This window comes from Taudactylus pleione, unplaced genomic scaffold (genome assembly GCF_031769625.1).
Source record: "Taudactylus pleione unplaced genomic scaffold, aTauple2 ptg000671l, whole genome shotgun sequence".
Classification (NCBI taxonomy): Eukaryota; Metazoa; Chordata; class Amphibia; order Anura; family Myobatrachidae; genus Taudactylus; species Taudactylus pleione.
The window spans coordinates 4,170,440-4,189,663 of NW_028285073.1; the positions used below are offsets into that span (position 1 = coordinate 4,170,440).

The 19,224-nt window shown below is 41.5% G+C and overlaps 1 protein-coding gene across 1 annotated transcript in view; it reads left to right on the plus strand.

Moving 5' to 3' along the window:
• MAP3K2 (mitogen-activated protein kinase kinase kinase 2) overlaps positions 1-19,224 on the plus strand; it is a 100,516-nt gene that overhangs the window by 4,584 nt on the left and 76,708 nt on the right. Inside the window, exon 2 of the mRNA XM_088455818.1 lies at positions 14,692-14,765. Within this exon, the coding sequence (XP_088311944.1) occupies positions 14,762-14,765 (4 nt within the window). The 5' untranslated portion in view covers positions 14,692-14,761. The remainder of the gene's footprint in view (positions 1-14,691; positions 14,766-19,224) is intronic.

Sequence of the window (19,224 nt, forward strand, 5' to 3'; positions counted from 1 at the left end):
AATCCGCGTTAAGCATTTTGCAGCCAGCTCGTAGCTAATTTAAATTCAGCCATAAAATTCCAGGTATGTGTAACTAATACCTTTTTTTTCACCCAAAACTCGGGTCCGACCTGGCTTTTCAGACATGGTTCCAACCCAGGTCCGACACCGTTTACACAGCACCATCGATCTGGGTTATACTCAGATGAGCCCCGTTCACACTGACCCTGGGTCTTCCCCGCTAAACTTGTGAGGTCATAAAAAGTGGGAGTTGACTGCTCCACAAACAACAATAAGCTAATTTCAGGCATGACCCAGGTTGGATAACCCGGGTTGCACCGTTCACACTGCATCATTACCCATGTCCATCCTGGCTCCGACCCTGGTAGCTACCTGAGTTGGATTGCCGGCTCACTTGACAGGGACCCTTTTACACTGAGCTGCGACCCGGGTAGACCCAGGTTGCTTTGTTGTAAAGAGGTATAACTTTCAGCCATCATACAGATGCAGTAATAGATGTTAGAGTATGTGTTACAGTTTACCTTCATATATCCAGTAATTGATTCACTAAGTTTTTGTTGTGTTGTAAACAAAAAATAAGAGGACTATAATTAAGAAAATAATTGGTTTGACAGGATTTATATAATTTCATGCCGTCTAAAAGACAACGTTTGTGTTGGCAAAGAAGTATTACATCTTTGTACCTAAGTTGTGATTATGGGCCTGATTCAGAGATGTACGTTCATCCAAGGATGAACATATATCTCCGATGTTTGGGGGTCTGCATCTGTTCAGCACCTGTTATGCGCATGTGCATAACTAGTCCTGCGATCTCTCTCGCAGACCCCCCCATACTGCAACATGATTGACATGCGTTCCCGAAACCAGGCCAGGCTCTGCGACGGTAGACGTAGATTCCTGGCCTCTAGTGTAACCAGGCACCGGCCAGGCTGCAGGAAGCTTCAGCTCCTGCATCCTGACTGAAGGAGCAACCATCGCGACAATCGGTCTCAATTGTTCTGATGGTGGTCCCAGCCTGCAACGTCTGTTGCAGTGTTGGGATCGCAAATGCAGAAAGGTGGTGTTTGATACCTCCTTCTGCATTTGCATCTGAGATGGACAGATTTGCACGTGTGGCTGTGTAAATCCATCCATCTCTGAATTAGGCCCCATGTGTAGAAAATTACCTGTTTTCATTTGTTGAAGAACCTGTTAGTGCTGTGTGTAAATAGATTAGTGGCCTCCGATATCAGCCACAGTACCTGTGTCTATATGTTCTGGCTATTGTGTTATTTTTATTTTATGTGTTCTTGTATGTCCACCTACTCTTCTCATTCATCATCTTCTCTGATGAGAATGGACTGTAGATTGTCAGCCTTGTGGTTTACACTTGCAGCTGGTACAATTTACTGTATTAACAACAAGAAAAGAATCCCAATATGAGTGCACAATGTCTCGCAATAATTAACACTAAAATATAACTATTATTACTAATTTTTAATAACCACCTATGTTGTTGGGTTAAAACACAGCAAAATCTGAAAAACAAGATTGGAAATAAAGGGTTTAAAATACTCAATCGTGCTCAGTCACCAATGTCTCTAATTCATACACTAAATAGTGTTTTGTGTGTGGATATATTGTGAGAACCAATAATATAATTACCAAGTATGTATGTACGTGTGTGTGTGTGTTTGTGTGTGTATATATATATATATATATATATATATATATATATATGTGTGTGTATGTATATATATATATATGTGTATGTGTGTGTGTATGTATATATATATATATATATATATGTGTGTATTCTATATCAGTAGTATAGTTTAATGGTGCATACACACGGTCAGATTTTTCTTCAGATCTCAACGCTAATGGAGCGTACACACGGTCAGATTTGTCAGACTTGTCAGATTTGTCAGACTTGTCAGATTTGTCAGATGAACGACTGAACGATTAAACGATTTGGACGATTTGACCAAAGTTTTGAACGATTTGAACGATTGAACGATTTTTGACTGCATTAAAATGAATGGAATCGTCCAAGTCTGACTGCAAACCCATCAGATGTCAGATATCGTTATCTGACAAACGGGAACGCGCATCGTTGATCGTCCATCGTTCAGGCATGTCAGATATGAACGATTTTCCTTCAGATATGAACGACTGAACGATTTTTAAATCGTTATCGTCCATATCGGAAGAAAAAATCTGATCGTGTGTATGCACCATAACTATTTAAAAAATAATTCAATCGTTCATAACTGAAGGAAAATCTGATATCTGTCAGATGAACCATTTGAACGATGCGTGTTCCCGATGGTCAGATAACGATACCTGACATCTGATGTGTTTGCAGTCAGACTTGGATGATTCCATTCATTTTAATGCAGACAAAAATCGTTCATAGTTCAATCGTTCAAATCTTTGGTAAAATCGTTCATCTGACAGATCTGACAAATCTGACTGTGTATGCTCCTTAAGTGCGTATACCTTTTGATACAATAGATATTTTGTTATATAGGCAATCATATAATATTTGTGTCCCTTAATGTCACATGGAGAGCTCCTTAATAGTCCTATTTAATATCTTCATATATATAAACGCCAACAAGACATCATTATAGGAGTATCTCCATATGTTCTGTACACTCTATTTACCCTATATTTAAGTGGACTATATCAATAGTTACATTTAGGCTGTATTCTTCCACCCCATTAATACAACACCTTTAAATACAGTTAATCTATACAGATCTTAATCTTCTAAAGGGTCCAAATTAGGAATCATACAAATAAATCGTTTGTATTATATGAGCATATAGTGTTCACTCTAGCTCCGGTGTGAGGCAGGGCGCCGGAGCTAGAGAGGGCGCGACCGAGAAGGGGCGTGGTCATCGAAAAGGGGGCGTGTCTATAAGACGCGTCCCCTTTTCGTCACTCTTGGGGCGTGCCCGGCACTTACGGACACGCCGGGCAGCCCCCAAGCCCTGCAGACAGGGAGACTAGATGCCGGGCGCATGCGCCCGGCGTCTATTCTCCGACGGTGACCGGGTCACCGCACATATCTTCACCCGCGGGACACTGCGACCCGCGGGTGAAGACTGCTCCCACAGGCTGTTAGGGCAAGGCGCTTTTTGCCTTCCAGAAGGAGGGCAGGGCGCCGCACCCCGCTAAAACAGCCTAGCGGGAACGCTAGGCATATTTCCTCCACATCCGCTAATTTGTAACAGCGGCACTTCATATAAATTAGTAGTATCCCATTTAGTTGTCAAGCGATTCACCAACACATTTGTAGTTAATGGTGCATAACTATGCTGCAGCATCTCTAATTGTTTCATGGATATGGGGCTGTCAGGGTGGTTAATGGAGGTGGGCGGCTGTTAACTATAAAGCAAATATGGAAGTAGTTATACCTGACTCAGGTATAACTACTTCCATATTTGCTTTAAGTTTCATAAGAGGTTAATTAGGATACCTCCTCTTTCGGAAGAAGTTTAACTAGAGCAGCCTAGGCGCAATTGTATAACATCACTTGGTTCCCTTTTTGATTGACTGTTAACTATAGCCTGCACTAACTCTGCAGCGTTGTGCGGCTTATAGCTCTGTCCATATCATCCGCGATGTCTACTTAGCGGGACACTATATTCTCATACTACTGTTCGTTTCTAATCATTTCTCACATACAGCATTAATAACGGACATGATAGACTGGCACAGCAAGACTCCTGACGCGCGTTTCGCTAGTGCTTTCTCAAAAGGCAGAACCAAGCAACCAGTAAGACATGCCTACTATTATCTGTCACTGTGTGATTGAAATATCAAATATCTAATTAGAAGCGAGGAAGTGTATCTCTATAGAAAGTCTGAATACAATGTATCTATTTAATGAGGGGCTGATACACTGTTTAGAAATACAGTATTTTCAAAATTTCTAAATAAAATCCCTTATCTTTAACCGCATTGTCCACATTATCTACTACTGGCTCATATATAAAATTTCTATAATATGTGAAAGATACTAGTGAAAATAAATTAAAATAATGGGAGGTATATATTCTATATTTAATTGTGCTAATTATAACTACATAAACTATTCTATTTTGCTGTTATAAAGGAATATATTATGTACAGTGGTGGCCAAAATTGCGGACACTTTTTGAAATGTGAATGTTTTTCAACTTCGAATGCTTATAAAAACTGTTACATTTCATGCAGTGCAATGATTCATATATCAAATGAAAGGAAATTTAATGCTGAATTCAACACAATAAACAGAGGTCAGATATTTGTATTACAAGGGAAGTTATGCAGTGAAAACAACACTTAGGGTGAAGATCCCTGTGAACTTATGATGTTACTGTCCTATCAGTATTTCGTTGGGTATCCTTTATTTTTCAAGACAGCAGCACAGCGACGTGGCATTGAGCCAACCAATGTTTGGAGCTGTTCCTTCTTTATTATGTGGTGCCATGAGACAATTATAGCCTCAATTAATTGTCTTTTATTGGATGGACACCACAGATGTACCAGTTTTTTAAAAACAAAAATGTTCTATGGGGTTCAGGTCTGGGCTGTTTCCTGGCCATCCCAGCACCTGTATGTCATTCTTCGTGAACCACTGTTTGCATATCCGTGCCGTGTGTCAGGGAGCTGAATCCTGCTGGAAAAAAAAATGGGGCATTATCTGGGAAAAGATCCCTGATAGAAGGTAGAAGTTTTGGTTGTAGGATGGTGTCAATGTAGTTTCTGCTGTCCAGTGTGCCATCTATGACATATCAGCGGCCTACAGCATCTGCTGTCATACATGTCTAGATCATAACACTTGTAGGATTTTGTCGCTTGAATGCATTCTGGATGTACCTCTTTCCCGATGTGACGTCTCTCATATTTCTCCCATCACTATCAAATATCGATATCTTAGTTTCGTCACTCTATATCACTAGTTTCCACTGACCTTCTGTCCATGCAATGTGTTCTTTTGCCCACTGTATTCGTTTCTGCCACTGTTTTTTATTCAACAAGTGCTTTCTTCGTGGAATCCTACCTTAAAGGCCAACCTCCGTTAGTCTTCTCCATACCGTTCTTGCACTGACAAAAACACCAGTTGCACTCAGTTCACTGCTAATGGCTGCAGATTATTATTATTATTATTACCAGTTTATATAGTGCACATATTTTCCATTTTAATGGCTGCAGATAACATCCATCTGTCCCTGATGCAAATTCGTTTTATTCTCCTATCATCAACAGCTGTTGTGCACTTTTTCCGGCCTTTTCCTTCTTTGTTTTGTATAGATTGTGTTTCCTGATAGCTTAAGCAAAACTTTCATATTCCTGATGTTGTCACATTCCCACCAACTTCTCTCGCAATTGCTGCATACAAAAGACCATTTTCACGTAACACCACTATCCTGGATCTGTTCCTGGGTGGCCAGTCACCACTTTGCCTGGATGACATTGTTGTATTTATTTTTTACACCGTCAATAGCACTAAACAATACACACAAACATCCAACCATAATTGCACTTCAGTAACCAACTTTATTCTGCAAAATGAAACCGCCAAACTGACCTTTCCCACCTTTGAACATGACCTTGCACCTGCTCATAAACGACAGCTGATTGGTTCTCAGAATGATTCCGATTGGCTGGTAGTAGCTGTTAATACAGTCCGCTTCTTGGATCTCGCGCATCTGTGCTTCTTTGTCTGATTGAACGTAGCATAACTTCCCTTGTTGTAATGCAAATATTTGACCTCCTTTTTATTGTTTGAATTCCGCATTAAATTTCCTTTCATTGGATATATGTATCATTGCACTGCGTGAAGTGAAACAGTTTTTATAACCATTCGAAGTTGAAAATCATTCAAATTTCAAAATGTGTCCGCAATTTTGGCCACCAGTGTATGTATTCTAATAAATAATAATTAGTACAATAATGTTCCTAATCCCTTGCTATAATTGTGTATCATCAGTTATAATACATAGACATTACTTGGTGTATATTAGTGCCTATAATAATCTGTGCCTCACAAAATATTTATCCTAAATTACTAATATATATGCTTATATGAACCTGTTAAAATAATATATAGGAATGGATAAAAATGAATATCTAAATTTAATAAAGATAATTTAAATAACACCCCTTATATCCTGTAAACCACATTATTGTCCATTATATCAATTCATATGTGAAATTATGTGGAAACTTAAAGTGTAAATAAATGAAGTGCTCCAATAGTGTATATTATAATTTAAGTGCAGTATTAATATAACCAAATAGACTTATTCCGCATACCCCCACTGATAATAAAAAAAAATAATAAAAATATATATATATATATATATATATATATATATATATATATATATATATATATAATTTGTATAAGTAAAATTTAAGTGTAATAGAAATAATTAGTGTAATAGTACTATCTCAGACCCATTACATTAAACAATGTGTACAAACCAAACTAACTTCTCTAAACCTTAATATAATGTGTCATATTGATAATTGCCTGTGCAGTGTTATATGCTAATTTTTAACTATGAAGGAATATGACCTTCTTAATTTCATCTTTAGCAGACAGATTAATACGAGATTATAAGAACATATAGTTGTTTTCGTTCATTCCTTTAGGATTTATATTGTCCATGAGAGAGATTAATTTTGCTTATTTTCTCAAAGTTCACGTACTAGATTGCCTCCCCTTATTTTTCATATTTTGCTGTTTTAACCCAACTACTTAAGTGGTAATTAAAAATTAGTAATAAATTATATTTTAGTGTTAATTATTGTGAGACATTGTGCACTCATATTGGGATTATTTTCTTGTTTAGTATAGTAGTGATATACAGTCAGGTGCATGAATATTGGGACATTGACAGAATTTTCATATTTTGGCCTCTATTCACCACCACAATGGCTTTGAAATGAAACAAACAAGATGTGCTTTAACTGCAGACTTTCAGATTTAATTTGAGGGTAATTACATCCAAATCAGGTGAACTGTGTAGGAATTACAACGGTTTCTATATGTGCCTCCCACTTTTGAAGGGGCCAAAAGTAATGGGACTATCAACTCAAAAGCTATTTCATGGACAGGTGTGGGCTATTCCCTCATTATTTAATTATCAATTAAGCAGGTAAAAGGTCTGGAGTTGATTCTAGGTGTGACATTTGCATTTAGAATCAGTTGCTGTCGACTCTCAATATGAGATCCAAAGAGCTGTCACTATCAGTGAAGCAAGCCATCATTAGGCTGAAAAATCAAAACAAACCCATCAGAGAGATAACAAAAACATTAGGTGTGGCCAAATCAACTGTTTGGAACATTCTTAAAAAGAACGCACCAGAGAGCTCAGCAACCCCAAAAGACCCAGAAGACAACTGTGGTGGATGACAGAAGAAGAATTTCCCTGGTGAAGAAAGACCCCTTCACAACAGTTGGCCAATCAAGAACACTCTCCAGGAGGTAGGTGTATATGTGTCAAAGTCAACAATCAAGAGAAGACTTCACAAGAGTGAATGTAGAGGGTTCACCACAAGATGTAAACCATTGGTGAGCCTCAAAAACAGGAAGACCCGATTAGAGTTTGCCAAACAACATCTAAAAAAGCCATTACAGTTCTGGAACAACATCCTATGGACAGATGAGACAAAGATCAACTTGTACCAGAGTGATGGGAAGAGAAGAGTATTGAGAAGGAAAGGAACTGCTTATGATCCAAAACATACCACCTCATCAGTGAACATGGTGGTGGTAGTGTCATGGCGTGGGCATGTTTGGCTGCCAATGGAACTGGTTCCCTTGTATTTATTGATGATGTGACTGCTGACAAAAGCAGCAGAATGAATTCTGAAGTGTTTCGGGCAATATTATATGCTCATATTCAGTGAAATGCTTCAGAACTCATTGGACGGCGCTTCACAATGCAGATGGACAATGACCCGAAGCATAATGAAAAAGCAAGCAAAGATTTTTTTAAGGCTAAAAAGTGGAATGTTATGCAATGGCCAAGTCAATCCCCTGACCCGAATCCGATTGAGCATGCATTTCACTTGATGAAGACAAAACTGAAGAGAAAATACCCCAAGAAGAAGCGGGAACTGAAGAATTTTGCAGTAGAGGCCTGGCAGAACATCACCAGGGATGAAACCCAGCGTCTGGTGATGTCTATGCGTTCCAGACTTCAGGCTGTAATTGCCTGCAAAGGATTTGCAACAAAGTATTAAAAAGTGAAAGTTAGATTTAGGATTGTTTAGTTTGTCCCATTACTTTTGACCCCTTAAAAAGTGGGAGGCACATGTAGAAACCATTGTAATTCCTACACCGTTCACCTAATTTGGATGTAATTACCCTCAAATTAAATCTGAACGTCTGCAGTTAAAGCACATCTTGTTAGTTTCATTTCAAAGCCATTGTGGTGGTGAATAGAGGCCAAAATATGAAAATTCTGTCAATGTCCCAATATTTATGCACCTGACTGTATGTCTGGCCAGACATCCCAACTGGGACGACATTTAAATGTGCTTGCCTAGTTGTGATGTCAGTGTCGGTAGTCTCTGTAGCCAGGGTATGGGTGGTTGGCGGGTTGATTGTACATACAGCCAGTCGTACCAATATAACTGCATCGGCTGACCTGATAAATCTGTGAACGATGTTGTTCAGACATATCGGGTGTACGCACCTGCTGATCCGCTACATCTGCTTGTCGTTCAAACAAAATAATCTAGTAGTTTGTACCCAGCTTAAGTTGCCTTCATGAAACACTGATATTCTATGCTTGCATCTATGGAGTGAGCAGCACCATTGACTGGAAAACACTTATATAAATACATTTTAAGTTATGCTGCAGAAATTCTTCCTACCTATTGGGAATAAGCCGATAAGGCTTTTCTAGAAGATGTATTTTCTCTCCCAAATTTTGAGCACCATACCAAACATATTCTTAATTACTTTTAAAAGTTGTCCCTTAGTGATTGAGGCAGAAGACAGATATCATAATTAGTGTTTTTTTTTTTCTGGGTATGTTTTAATCAAAACTTTTATTTATTGTGCTCTGCTACAATATATACTCCGAAAGAAGTGTAACCTTCCTGTGCTCCGTTGCCTTTCTCCACATGACTATAACATAGTGCATCCCTTCCAGCATCCTTCACTTTGAGTTGTATTAGTGTTTTTTTATTTCTAGTGCACTGCTTGAGAGTGGAATGTTTACAAAGTACCCATACCCACTTGTTAATATATTTTTTCAATGCTACCTGCTCTTTTCACTTGCTTTTACCACAAATTAATGTATTGGGGAATCTTAGGAGATCTCCAGTGACCTCTTAAATGTGAGTAAATTCAAAACTGCAAAAAAAAAAAAAGACTTTTTTTCATAACAAACTAATAAAACGAAAAATGCAAAAAAAAAAAATACAAAAAAAGTGATTCTGGGGTAATTTTAGGCCAATAGAAAAATGATAAATCTATTTTTTTCGTTTTAAATAAATGCTTTAAATTTGGGGTGCAAAAATTAAACTTTAATTTGGGGCAATTTGAGGCCATTGTTGATTTTAACAACCAATTATGACTTGTAATTATAGGACCAATTAGGCTAATTAAAAACTTCCTTTTGCCTAGTTAGTCATTAGTTGTGGTGTCCAATGGGTTTTGAAGGGCTCCCCCAACATTTTTAACATAAACTAGGGATTTATGTATATTTCCTTTAGAAATGACCGTGACTGATTTTCTATCCGACAATTGAATAGGAAAAACCCAGCATTGCAGGGTTTTTCAAAGTTTTGCCTGTAGTTTGTTTCCTCCCTTATAGTTTGGGAGGAAACCAAAGTACCTTTATTAAACCCATGAAAACATGGTGAGAACCTACAAACTCCACATAGGCGTTTGCTATATCCCAGTCCCCACTCCTGCAGGCAGACAATGCCATTTGCCATACCCCTTTCAGACAGAGAAAAAGACTCTGTGATCTGCTGGGTAAACCCGGGTACTTTTTCTGTGTGTAAGGGTCATCCTGGGTCGAAATTCCTGGGGCTTTGACCCGGGTTGCTACCATGGTTATTTTCAGGTCTAACCTGGGTAGCCGCCTGTGTGAAAGGCATGACCCAGGTCATGCCTAAAAGGAGCTAATTGGAGAGTCCAGTGGGGTCTTGAAGATGCTATAATCTCCAAGCGTCCACTGAGAAGCGGAAGACCTGGATCCGGTGTGAATGGTGATGACCCGGGAATAACACAGATCCATCTGCAGGTGTGAAAGGGGGTAAGTACTGAAACCCCTGCTTCAATCCGAGTTCAGTGTCCCGGGTCAAAGCTGGGGCTTCTGTCTGAATGTGGTATCATTGAGGTCTAGCAGTGAATCAGAATGAGTGAGCTGTACTCTGATTTGCTGCCAGACTGTAATCATACTACTGTGGAGATTGGTGTTGCTGCCTGGAAGGACAGAAGTAAAATGTAGGGGAATGTGTTGCTACAAAAATTAAGGGGGATGTATTACTACTTGAGGGAAAATGGCAAATTTGTTGCAAAGGAGGGATTGGGTCGACATGTTAATACAGAGAGGAGGGGAATGGATAAATACACAGGTATATATGTTACTGTATAGTTTAGGGAGTTGTATGTTACAGGGGAAAGGAAATACAAGCTCCTTATGTTATATGCTATTGACACTTTGGAACTATCCCTGTATGGACTTCTGAAAAAAAGATCAATAGGTATCGCATGGCTATAAAGTGCTTCTGTTATTTTATTGTTATTTTAGTCCAGTGGTTAACAACCCTCAAGTTTTTCCAACAGGGTGTTTTGAGGATTTCTGTCTGAAGGCAGGTGGTATAATAATACTGACCCAGAAAAATAGATTAACTTATCTGTACATGAATAAATAAATACTGTACACAACATTGCCTGTTTGTGGTACTTGAGAACCCATGCTTTAGTAGATCCAGTGTATTTTACATTCAAAGATAAGCTTCATCGCTTCCCCTTCAAGTGATTACAATCTCCCTCCGCACCCCTGATCTGTCAGTTGCATGCAAGCAGTCCATTCCCACTGTGCAAGCAGTCCATTCCCACTGAAACAATCGTCCACCATCTAGAATTGGGCACTGATTAGTTTAATTGGTTCAGATCAGTTATTTCACTTCGTCTGTATCATTACATAATATGTGCTCTTTGCAATGATACTATTAGACAGCAGTGTTTCCAACATGTTACACTCGGGGGAGGTATCCACTAGGCGATTTTAGCAAGCGATTGCACGATAACTATGTCGTTATCGTGTAATCGCTTGCAAATTGAGCATGCATCGTGCAATCATTGAGCATGTTTTGGTCGGAATTAACCAGCGATGCGCGTGCACACTGGTCGCTTCCGACATCTATCATCGCCCATGCATTCTGGTCAACTGGACGATCCCGTCAGGTTCTGCATGTGCTGGGATGATTAGTGTTCACTCTAGCTCCGGCGTGAGGCAGGGCGCCGGAGCTAGAGAGGGCACGTTCGTGCGCGACCGAGAAGGGGGTGTGGTCATCGAAAAGGGGGCGTGTCTATAAGACGCGTCCCCATTATCGTCACCCTTGGGGGCGTGCCCGGCACTTACGGACATGCCGGGCAACCCCCAAGCCCTGCAGACAGGGAGAATAGATGCCGGGCGCATGCGCACATCAGTAGATATACAAACGAGAGCACGATTGCAATGTCGTAATCATGCTCTCGTTTGTATATCTAGTAGTGGATACCCACCTTCAAACTGTAATGTTTTGGAAAGATGGTCCATAAAGAAGTACAATTCCTCCCTTACTTCTGCTCTTGACTCTGTTGCTCCGGCAATAACTACTCACCCTCGCAGATCCACATCACAACCCTGGCATTCCAAATGCACCAGATACCTGCAAAAGTGTTCAAGAATTGCCAAGCGTCAGTGGAGAAAATCACGCTCTAAGGCTGAATTCTTCCATTTCAAATTTATTCTCTCTTCCTAAAGTGCTGCCCTGTCTCTCTCCAAACAAACATATTTCAAGAACCTCATCTCCTCTCAGTTCTCAAACCCCCGGCGTCTCTTTGCCACTTTCAACTCCCTCCTATGAACTTCCCCTCCTCGCTCTCTGCTCTTGACATTGCCACCTACTTTACATCTAAAATTGACTCCATACGTGAGGGCATCATATCCCATCAGACCCTCAGCACTCCTCCCCCTCCTTGCCCTGATCACCCCTCCCCTTCTGTCTCACCAACTCTGACATCCTTCTCCCCTGCTTCTGGAGAGGAAGTCATGGCCCTCATCCGGTCCTCCCCTCTTAACTCTATCCCTTCCCCTCTCCTTCTGCCTGTTCCCATCTGGCTCACCTCCTTAATCTCTCCCTATCATCTGGCACTGTCCCTTCTGCATTCAAACATGCCCTTGTCTCCCCAATCTTAAAAAAACCTACCCTTGATCCTAACATACTTTCCAACTATCGACCCATCTCTCTTCTCCCTTTTGCTTCCAAACTCCTTGAGCGTATTGTCTACAACTGCCTTACCACCTTTCTTTCCTCCCGCTCCCTCCTTGAATCATTTCAGTCTGGCATCCGTTCTCTCCACTCCACTAAAACTGCCCTCACGAAAGTCAGCAACGACCTCTTTGCTGCCAAATCGATGGGCCACTACTCTCTCTGCTCATTCTCCTTGACCTCTCTGCTGCATTTGACACTGTAGACCACCCTCTCCTCCTGCAAATCCTTTACTCTCTCGGTTTACACTCTGTGGCACTGCCCTCTCCTGGCTTTCCTCCTACCTCTCTGATCGTTCCTTCTGTGTCCTCTCCTCCTCCCCCCCACTTCCACTAACAGTAGGAGTTCCCCAAGGTTCTGTTCTTGGACCTCTTCTTTTCTCCCTATATACGTCCTCTTTAGGTGAACTCATTAACTCCTTTGACCTCCAATATCATCTCTATGCTGATGACACTCAAATTTACCTTTCCACCCCTGAGCTCTCCCCCTCGCTCCTTACCTGTATCTCCAACTGTCTCTCTGCTGTCTCTTCATGGATCTCCCAGCGCTTTCTTAAAACTTAACATGTCTAAGACTGAGCTGATCATCTTCCCACCCTCTTCCACTACATGACTTCCCACAATTTCATTATCCGTTGATGGCACAACTATCTCCTCTATCCCCACAGTGCGCTGTCTTGGAGTTATCCTAGACTCCTCCCTCTCCTTTAAACCACACATTCAGCACCTCCTCGCAGTCCTGCCATTTCCACCTAAAAAATATCTCCAGGATTAGACCTTTCCTCACCCAGGATACCACTAAAACCCTCATCTACTCACTGGTCATCTCCAGATTGGACTACTGTAACCTTCTCCTAGCTGGCCTCCCAGTCTCTCACCTCTCTTCACTACAATCTGTTCTCAATGCTGCTGCTTGGCTCATCTTCCTCTCCAGACGTTCTACATCTGCTTACCCTCTCCTTCAAGCCCTACACTGGCTCCCCTTCAGATGGAAATTCAAGGTTCTTACACTCTCCTACAAAGCCCTCACCAAATCCTCTCCCGCATACATTTCTGACCTTCACTCCCACCCGTCCACTTCGCTCAACAAGTGCATGCCGCCTCTCTTGCCAACTGATTACTTCCTCCCACTCCCGCATCCAAGATTTTGCCCGTGCTGCTCCCTACCTTTGGAATGCTCTCCCTTTCCCCATCAGAATCTCCACATCTCTACAAATCTTCAAATGGGCACTCAAGACTCACTACTTCATCAAGGCCTTCCAGCACTTATCCTAACCCACCTCATGCTCTTTCCTCCCTATCTTCCCCTTCTGTGTCATGCCCGTCTGTCTGCCCCTCCCCTGTAGAATGTAAGCTCACGAGCAGGGACCTCTTCCCTCATGTGCTTCTCTTTACATTTTCTTCTACTCTTTACTCCCCATAAGGGCACCTAGCACGTGACTGCCAACTCCTGGCTGCTTATTGTGAGTGCTTTAATCGCTATTTCAGCAATGTATATAAATCGTGTCCTTGTCCTGCACTGTAATGTACTGTAAGTTACTTGTTTCTTGGTCACCTATTAGTTCTATGTACTATGTAAGGCGCTGCGGAACACTTGTGGCACCATTTAAATAAAGGATAATAATAATAAAGTAACTTTGCTTTAATTGTTCTTTTATTTGGTGTTTAGTCTGCGGCATGTTCTGCAATCTGCACATAATGTTCTGGTGCATCTTATTTTATACCACAGGAAAGATACACAACCACATTCGACCAAGAAATCTGATCTGTCTGGAGAGCTGCTTTCATGTAACCATGTGAAAGTGAACCATGTCATTTTGGATTGAAATGTCTGTTTTCAGGCGCTTAATTTTTTTTCTGCTTTTCCTGAGTTTCAGGTCAGACTGGTTTGCAGGGATTCATACTTGTTTTTCTAGCACTCACTAGTCTTGTTTGTTTCTAAAATTGTTCTCCCCCTTGTGGTATTTTGTGAACATTGCCCACGACTGTATGGAAAGATGGCAGTAATGCTTTAGTGAATTGCTGGAGAACAACTCATAGAAGCAGTGCAATAAAACTTGTATTGTAACTGGTGTTTTCATGTTGTACATGTGCAGGCATGTACTGCATTTGTTTTGGATAAAATATCCATCACGTGTGTAGGGTTATTATGCCCCTTTGAATCCATTTTAAAATACATGTAAGTGGTTGATCTTATCTCTTATAGAAGAAAGACTGGACTGCACATGGGAAGTTCATCGTTAACCTGAATATATTACTAATACCTGGCTCTCATTATGGGTAAGTTTTGCTTCCATGTTTGTAAAAAAATGTTGTGATTGAATGTTGCCTTGGATCTCTGCAATAATTTTCATGAGCACTTACAATGTCACAGTAGTGTAATTAAAGTGTAAAAGTGCAAGGCTCATCCTATATACCACTGGTTCTCAAACTCTGTCCTCAGAACCCCACACGGGTCACATTTTCCAGGTCACCCAGCAGGTGCACTGGTGTAGTCATTACACTAAGACATTTTAAAAGATCCACAGGTGGAGTGAACGATTTCTTTTGCGATTATGTGAAGAGACCTTGAAAACATGCACTGTTTGGAGTCCTGAGGACAGAGTTTGAGAACCTGTTCTGTATACCATGTGTATTCTATGTTTTACAACTGCGATTCTCCAGTAAGTTTTACCTGTGTTCACTCTAGGACTTTTTTGTGCAGGGTGCTGATCACTGGAGAGGGCACTTTTTTTTATTTTTGAAGGGCAGTATTTTGGATGAGACTCATCAATAAAATTGGTATAGTGTTTTCATGAATTTTAACGTATACATTGTCCCATTGCATATTATTTAATCATGGTCTGTATTATTCAATGACCACAAAATGTAATCCAATAAGCGCAATCATTTTGTGTTCCTGATGTACAAAGAAGCTGCACATAGGGCCATTACTGCACTTCATTGGACATTGGTGTCAAGTGAGTGCTACCAGATCTTTTTAAAGATTCAGTGTAAGCTGTAACTGTATGAATAGCCTTAAGACAGTGAGAGGTGTTCTGGTAGATGTCCGCTCACCAGATTTCCCTGCACTGTTATGGCTTCTGGCGCTGGAGGAGGGGTGACTTAGTCTGGGGCTTGGTTGGAGAAGAGATTCACATGTGCTGATGCTGGAGGGGAAGCCTGTAGTTGCCTTGAAACCCCACTCATGGAAATAGCTGGTATCCAGCAAAGGGGCAGAATCCATTCTGCAGGAGTTGAATAGCGCTGGGAAGATGGTCTCTGAGCTAAGTTGGAGATAGCCGGTTCTTGCAACTTAACCTGGGTGTTTAGTCGCGAGAATGTTTAGTTGTGAGAACAGGCGTTCTCTGACTAAAGTGCCAGCCGCAAGGCTGTTGGCGCCATGATATACCGGAAAACAGCCTCGCGGCCGGCACATTAGTCTTATTTCTTCTTGTTCCCTCAACCTAACAGCACGCTGAATTGAATAGCTCCGGGATCAACTCTCCAGCGCTATTTAACTTCCGCTGAATTGAATCGCCTCCAGAGATGTAGCGCTTCATCTGGCACAAAGGAGCATTTGTCACAATTCGGAGCCCACCTATCAGAGGAGATCCTAGCAGGGATGGCATTTCTGCAGGACGAATATGGCAGGATATGTTTTATCTTCTGTGAGTGGGGTGGGGGGGGGGTATGTTTGGCCACACACAGAGTAAAGCATGGTACACATTGTGCGATCTCTGAAATATGCTGGTGAGCTTCTCACATGGCGCTCTGAAAACTGGACAGGGTACATCTTTAAACTTACAAGACGGGCATAGCGCAAACTCTCTGTTAAATCGACCTAGCGGGAACACTAGTATAACTGAAGCTAAGCACTGGTGGCTGCATTGAAGCAAAAAAGATTAAGGGGCCTATTTAAGATTTTAGTTTTTCAAACCAGTATGTAGAAACTGCAGTTATTTTATGTATCGCCAGAATGTACTAACAGCCTCATACCAGAGATTTTACAGAAATTTCCTGCTAAAGGCTTTTAGTGCTGCAGAGCCCTGTCCCCATTATTATCAAGGCAGACTACGGTCTTACCCCAATGTAGTGTTTGGCCCTGTCTGTTTACGCCTATGGATTCTCTGCAGGAGTCTTTAAAAAATGTTAATGACTCATCCAATGTCTGGAATATAACTCTCAGGGACAGAATTTATTGCTATCGATATCCCTGAGAGTTGCATTTAGTGCATAGAAGGGGATTTTTTGAATAAGGTACTAGCCCTCTGCAGTCATCAGTTCGTGCAAAATGGGAAGAGTAAATTACTTATCATAAGGAACAAAGGAAAGTGTACGCAGCTGTTCATACATATAACCATCATCACAGTGTGGCTTGCATCCAAAATATCAAATTAGTATTTTATTATTGCAGATTACCTTTATCCCTACAATTATTTTTCAAATATTGTTTCTACGTCCTCTGTTTGGAGGGCTATTGTCTCTCCCCTGTTCAGTCATTGCAATCCCTTTATGCGTTTGGAAAAGAGCCTACCTGACATGGAAAGGGCAGTAGCACCCTAGCGGCAGTGACATCACCCACATATTTAAACTATGGTGGTTCTGGCTTTTCTTAAAGATTTAAAGAGGATATGTTGGACTATGATGTTTTGTAATATGGTTTATCAAGTTGGTTTAACAAGGTTATCACTACTGACAAATACAAAAAAAATCTTTATCTGTATGTAATATTGGAGGATGGATGGACGGGGTGACAACAACATGGTAAAAGATGCTGATTGCAAACCAGAAAGAAGGAAGAGGGTGTATGGGAAGGCAGGCTGTTAGTTTAGGATGTCCTCTTTCTAGAGAGGGTTTCTCTAACATAGACTGAAAGCAGATAAACCTTCCAGAGAAAGAAGTCAGGGGGTTGCAGGTATCTGTTGTAGCTTCAAATGAGCCGAGTGAAGCAAGATAACAATTGGCCTTAAATACAACTGAAATTGTATAATATATCCATGTAACAATATTGCAGTAGATATCAAAACTATCCAAGACTATATGGGGTTAATTCAATATTGTGTGAAGTCCCTCCAGATCGTTTGGGTGATGGCACATTGTGACCAGTATTTTATCTAGTTTTTCTCCATCCCCATAGAGGTGCACAGAAAAATTTGTAAAGGTTGTCGAGTCTTGACAAGTCTGTAATCAGACTGAAACGTCATTTATCACTAAACTGGATTTGTGAGTAATAAACTTTTGTACCCACTTACAAAACCCTGGTGAGTGCACTCTTATTTACATTTTTTTTTTTTGTTTTATGGATGTATGTTCTGTGCCAGGCTTTAAGTATTCTCACCAAATGTGTATTATACGTTCTCTTAAAGCTGTAGTACTACATATGATTCAGTGTTCTCCCCAGGCTGTTTTCTGCGGGCGCATCGCCCGGCAGAAACAGCCTGCCGCCCAGCACTTCCCCCCGCCGACCCCTGCTGTGGAACGCTGGCCTCTGAAGTGACCGGAGGCTAAAGAAGCCTCTGATCGCTTCAGAGGCAAGCGTTCCCAGTGATGCACTGCGCGGGTGACGTCACCCGCGACGTGAGGAGCCTGCCCCGCACGCCTGCTGGATCTAGTTAGATTCAGTCAGCGCGAGGCAACGGGAGTGGGAGTGTGTGCCACCAGCATATAAAGGTAAGTTCTGGGCTGGGGCTGGGATCAGGGCCAGTGCCCCCAGACTGGCCCCTTATGCAGTGCCCCCAGGCTGGCCCCTTATTCAGTGCCCCCGGGTTTAAATAGTGTCCCTTATGCAGTGCTCCCAGACTTAAATAGTGCCCTTTAGGGCACTTCAGCCTGGGGGCACTGCATAAGGGCAAAGCTAAAGTACAGGGGGCAATGCATAAAGTGGAAAACTACAGAGGGCACTGCATAACGGGCAGTTTTGACAGAGCCAGTGGGGGAGCAGCCTGAGACCTGTCGAGCTGGATTGGTCTGGGAGTTAGCCCTTTTCCAGGTGCGCGCGCATAATTGTGAAGGCCTCCACCCGGCTACTTTTTGATGCCACCCGGCTGGGAAAAATTTCTGGGGAGAACACTGTGTGTGTGTATTATAATTTTTTTTTTTTTCTTTTTTAAATACCAACTTGCCCCCTTTCCTCTAGCCAGAGCTAGTTGTTGCTACATACAGCTGCCTTTTACAAGTCTTTATTTACTGGGTGCCATAAAGGGTCTGCCAGTCTATACATAGCGCTTACAAAGTAAATTACAAACATAATAGGGCAAAAAAAGTAATTGTGGTAATGAAGCAATCTCCTTCTGAAACCAGACCGACAGTGCAAAAACCTGCACACTCAGTGGCCAGGCGTAGACCTTTGTCTAATCCTGCCTGAAGAAAAGTCCCTACCCTAGAAATCCTGAATATCTTTTGGTCAATGGTGTTCCCATAGGAAATTTGATCCTAAGCATTATTTAAATGACAGAACTGGAAAAACCTTTTGCTCTTAGGATGGTAGATTCAAGAGCCATGCCATCAAAGCCATATGAGCTAAGTCCGGATGTCAGCGAGGACCCTGCGTTACCAGATCCTGCCATAGAGGAAGAGTATAAGGACTGTCTATGGACAGATTCTGTATGTCGGTGAACCAATTACGTCTGACGCCAAGCCAGAGCCACTGATATTACTGTTCCACCTTCCTGCTTGAATTTTCTGAGATCTCTTGGGAGTAGAGAAATTGGAGGAAATAGATACGTCAGCTTGAAGTCTTACTGCCAGTGCATCCATG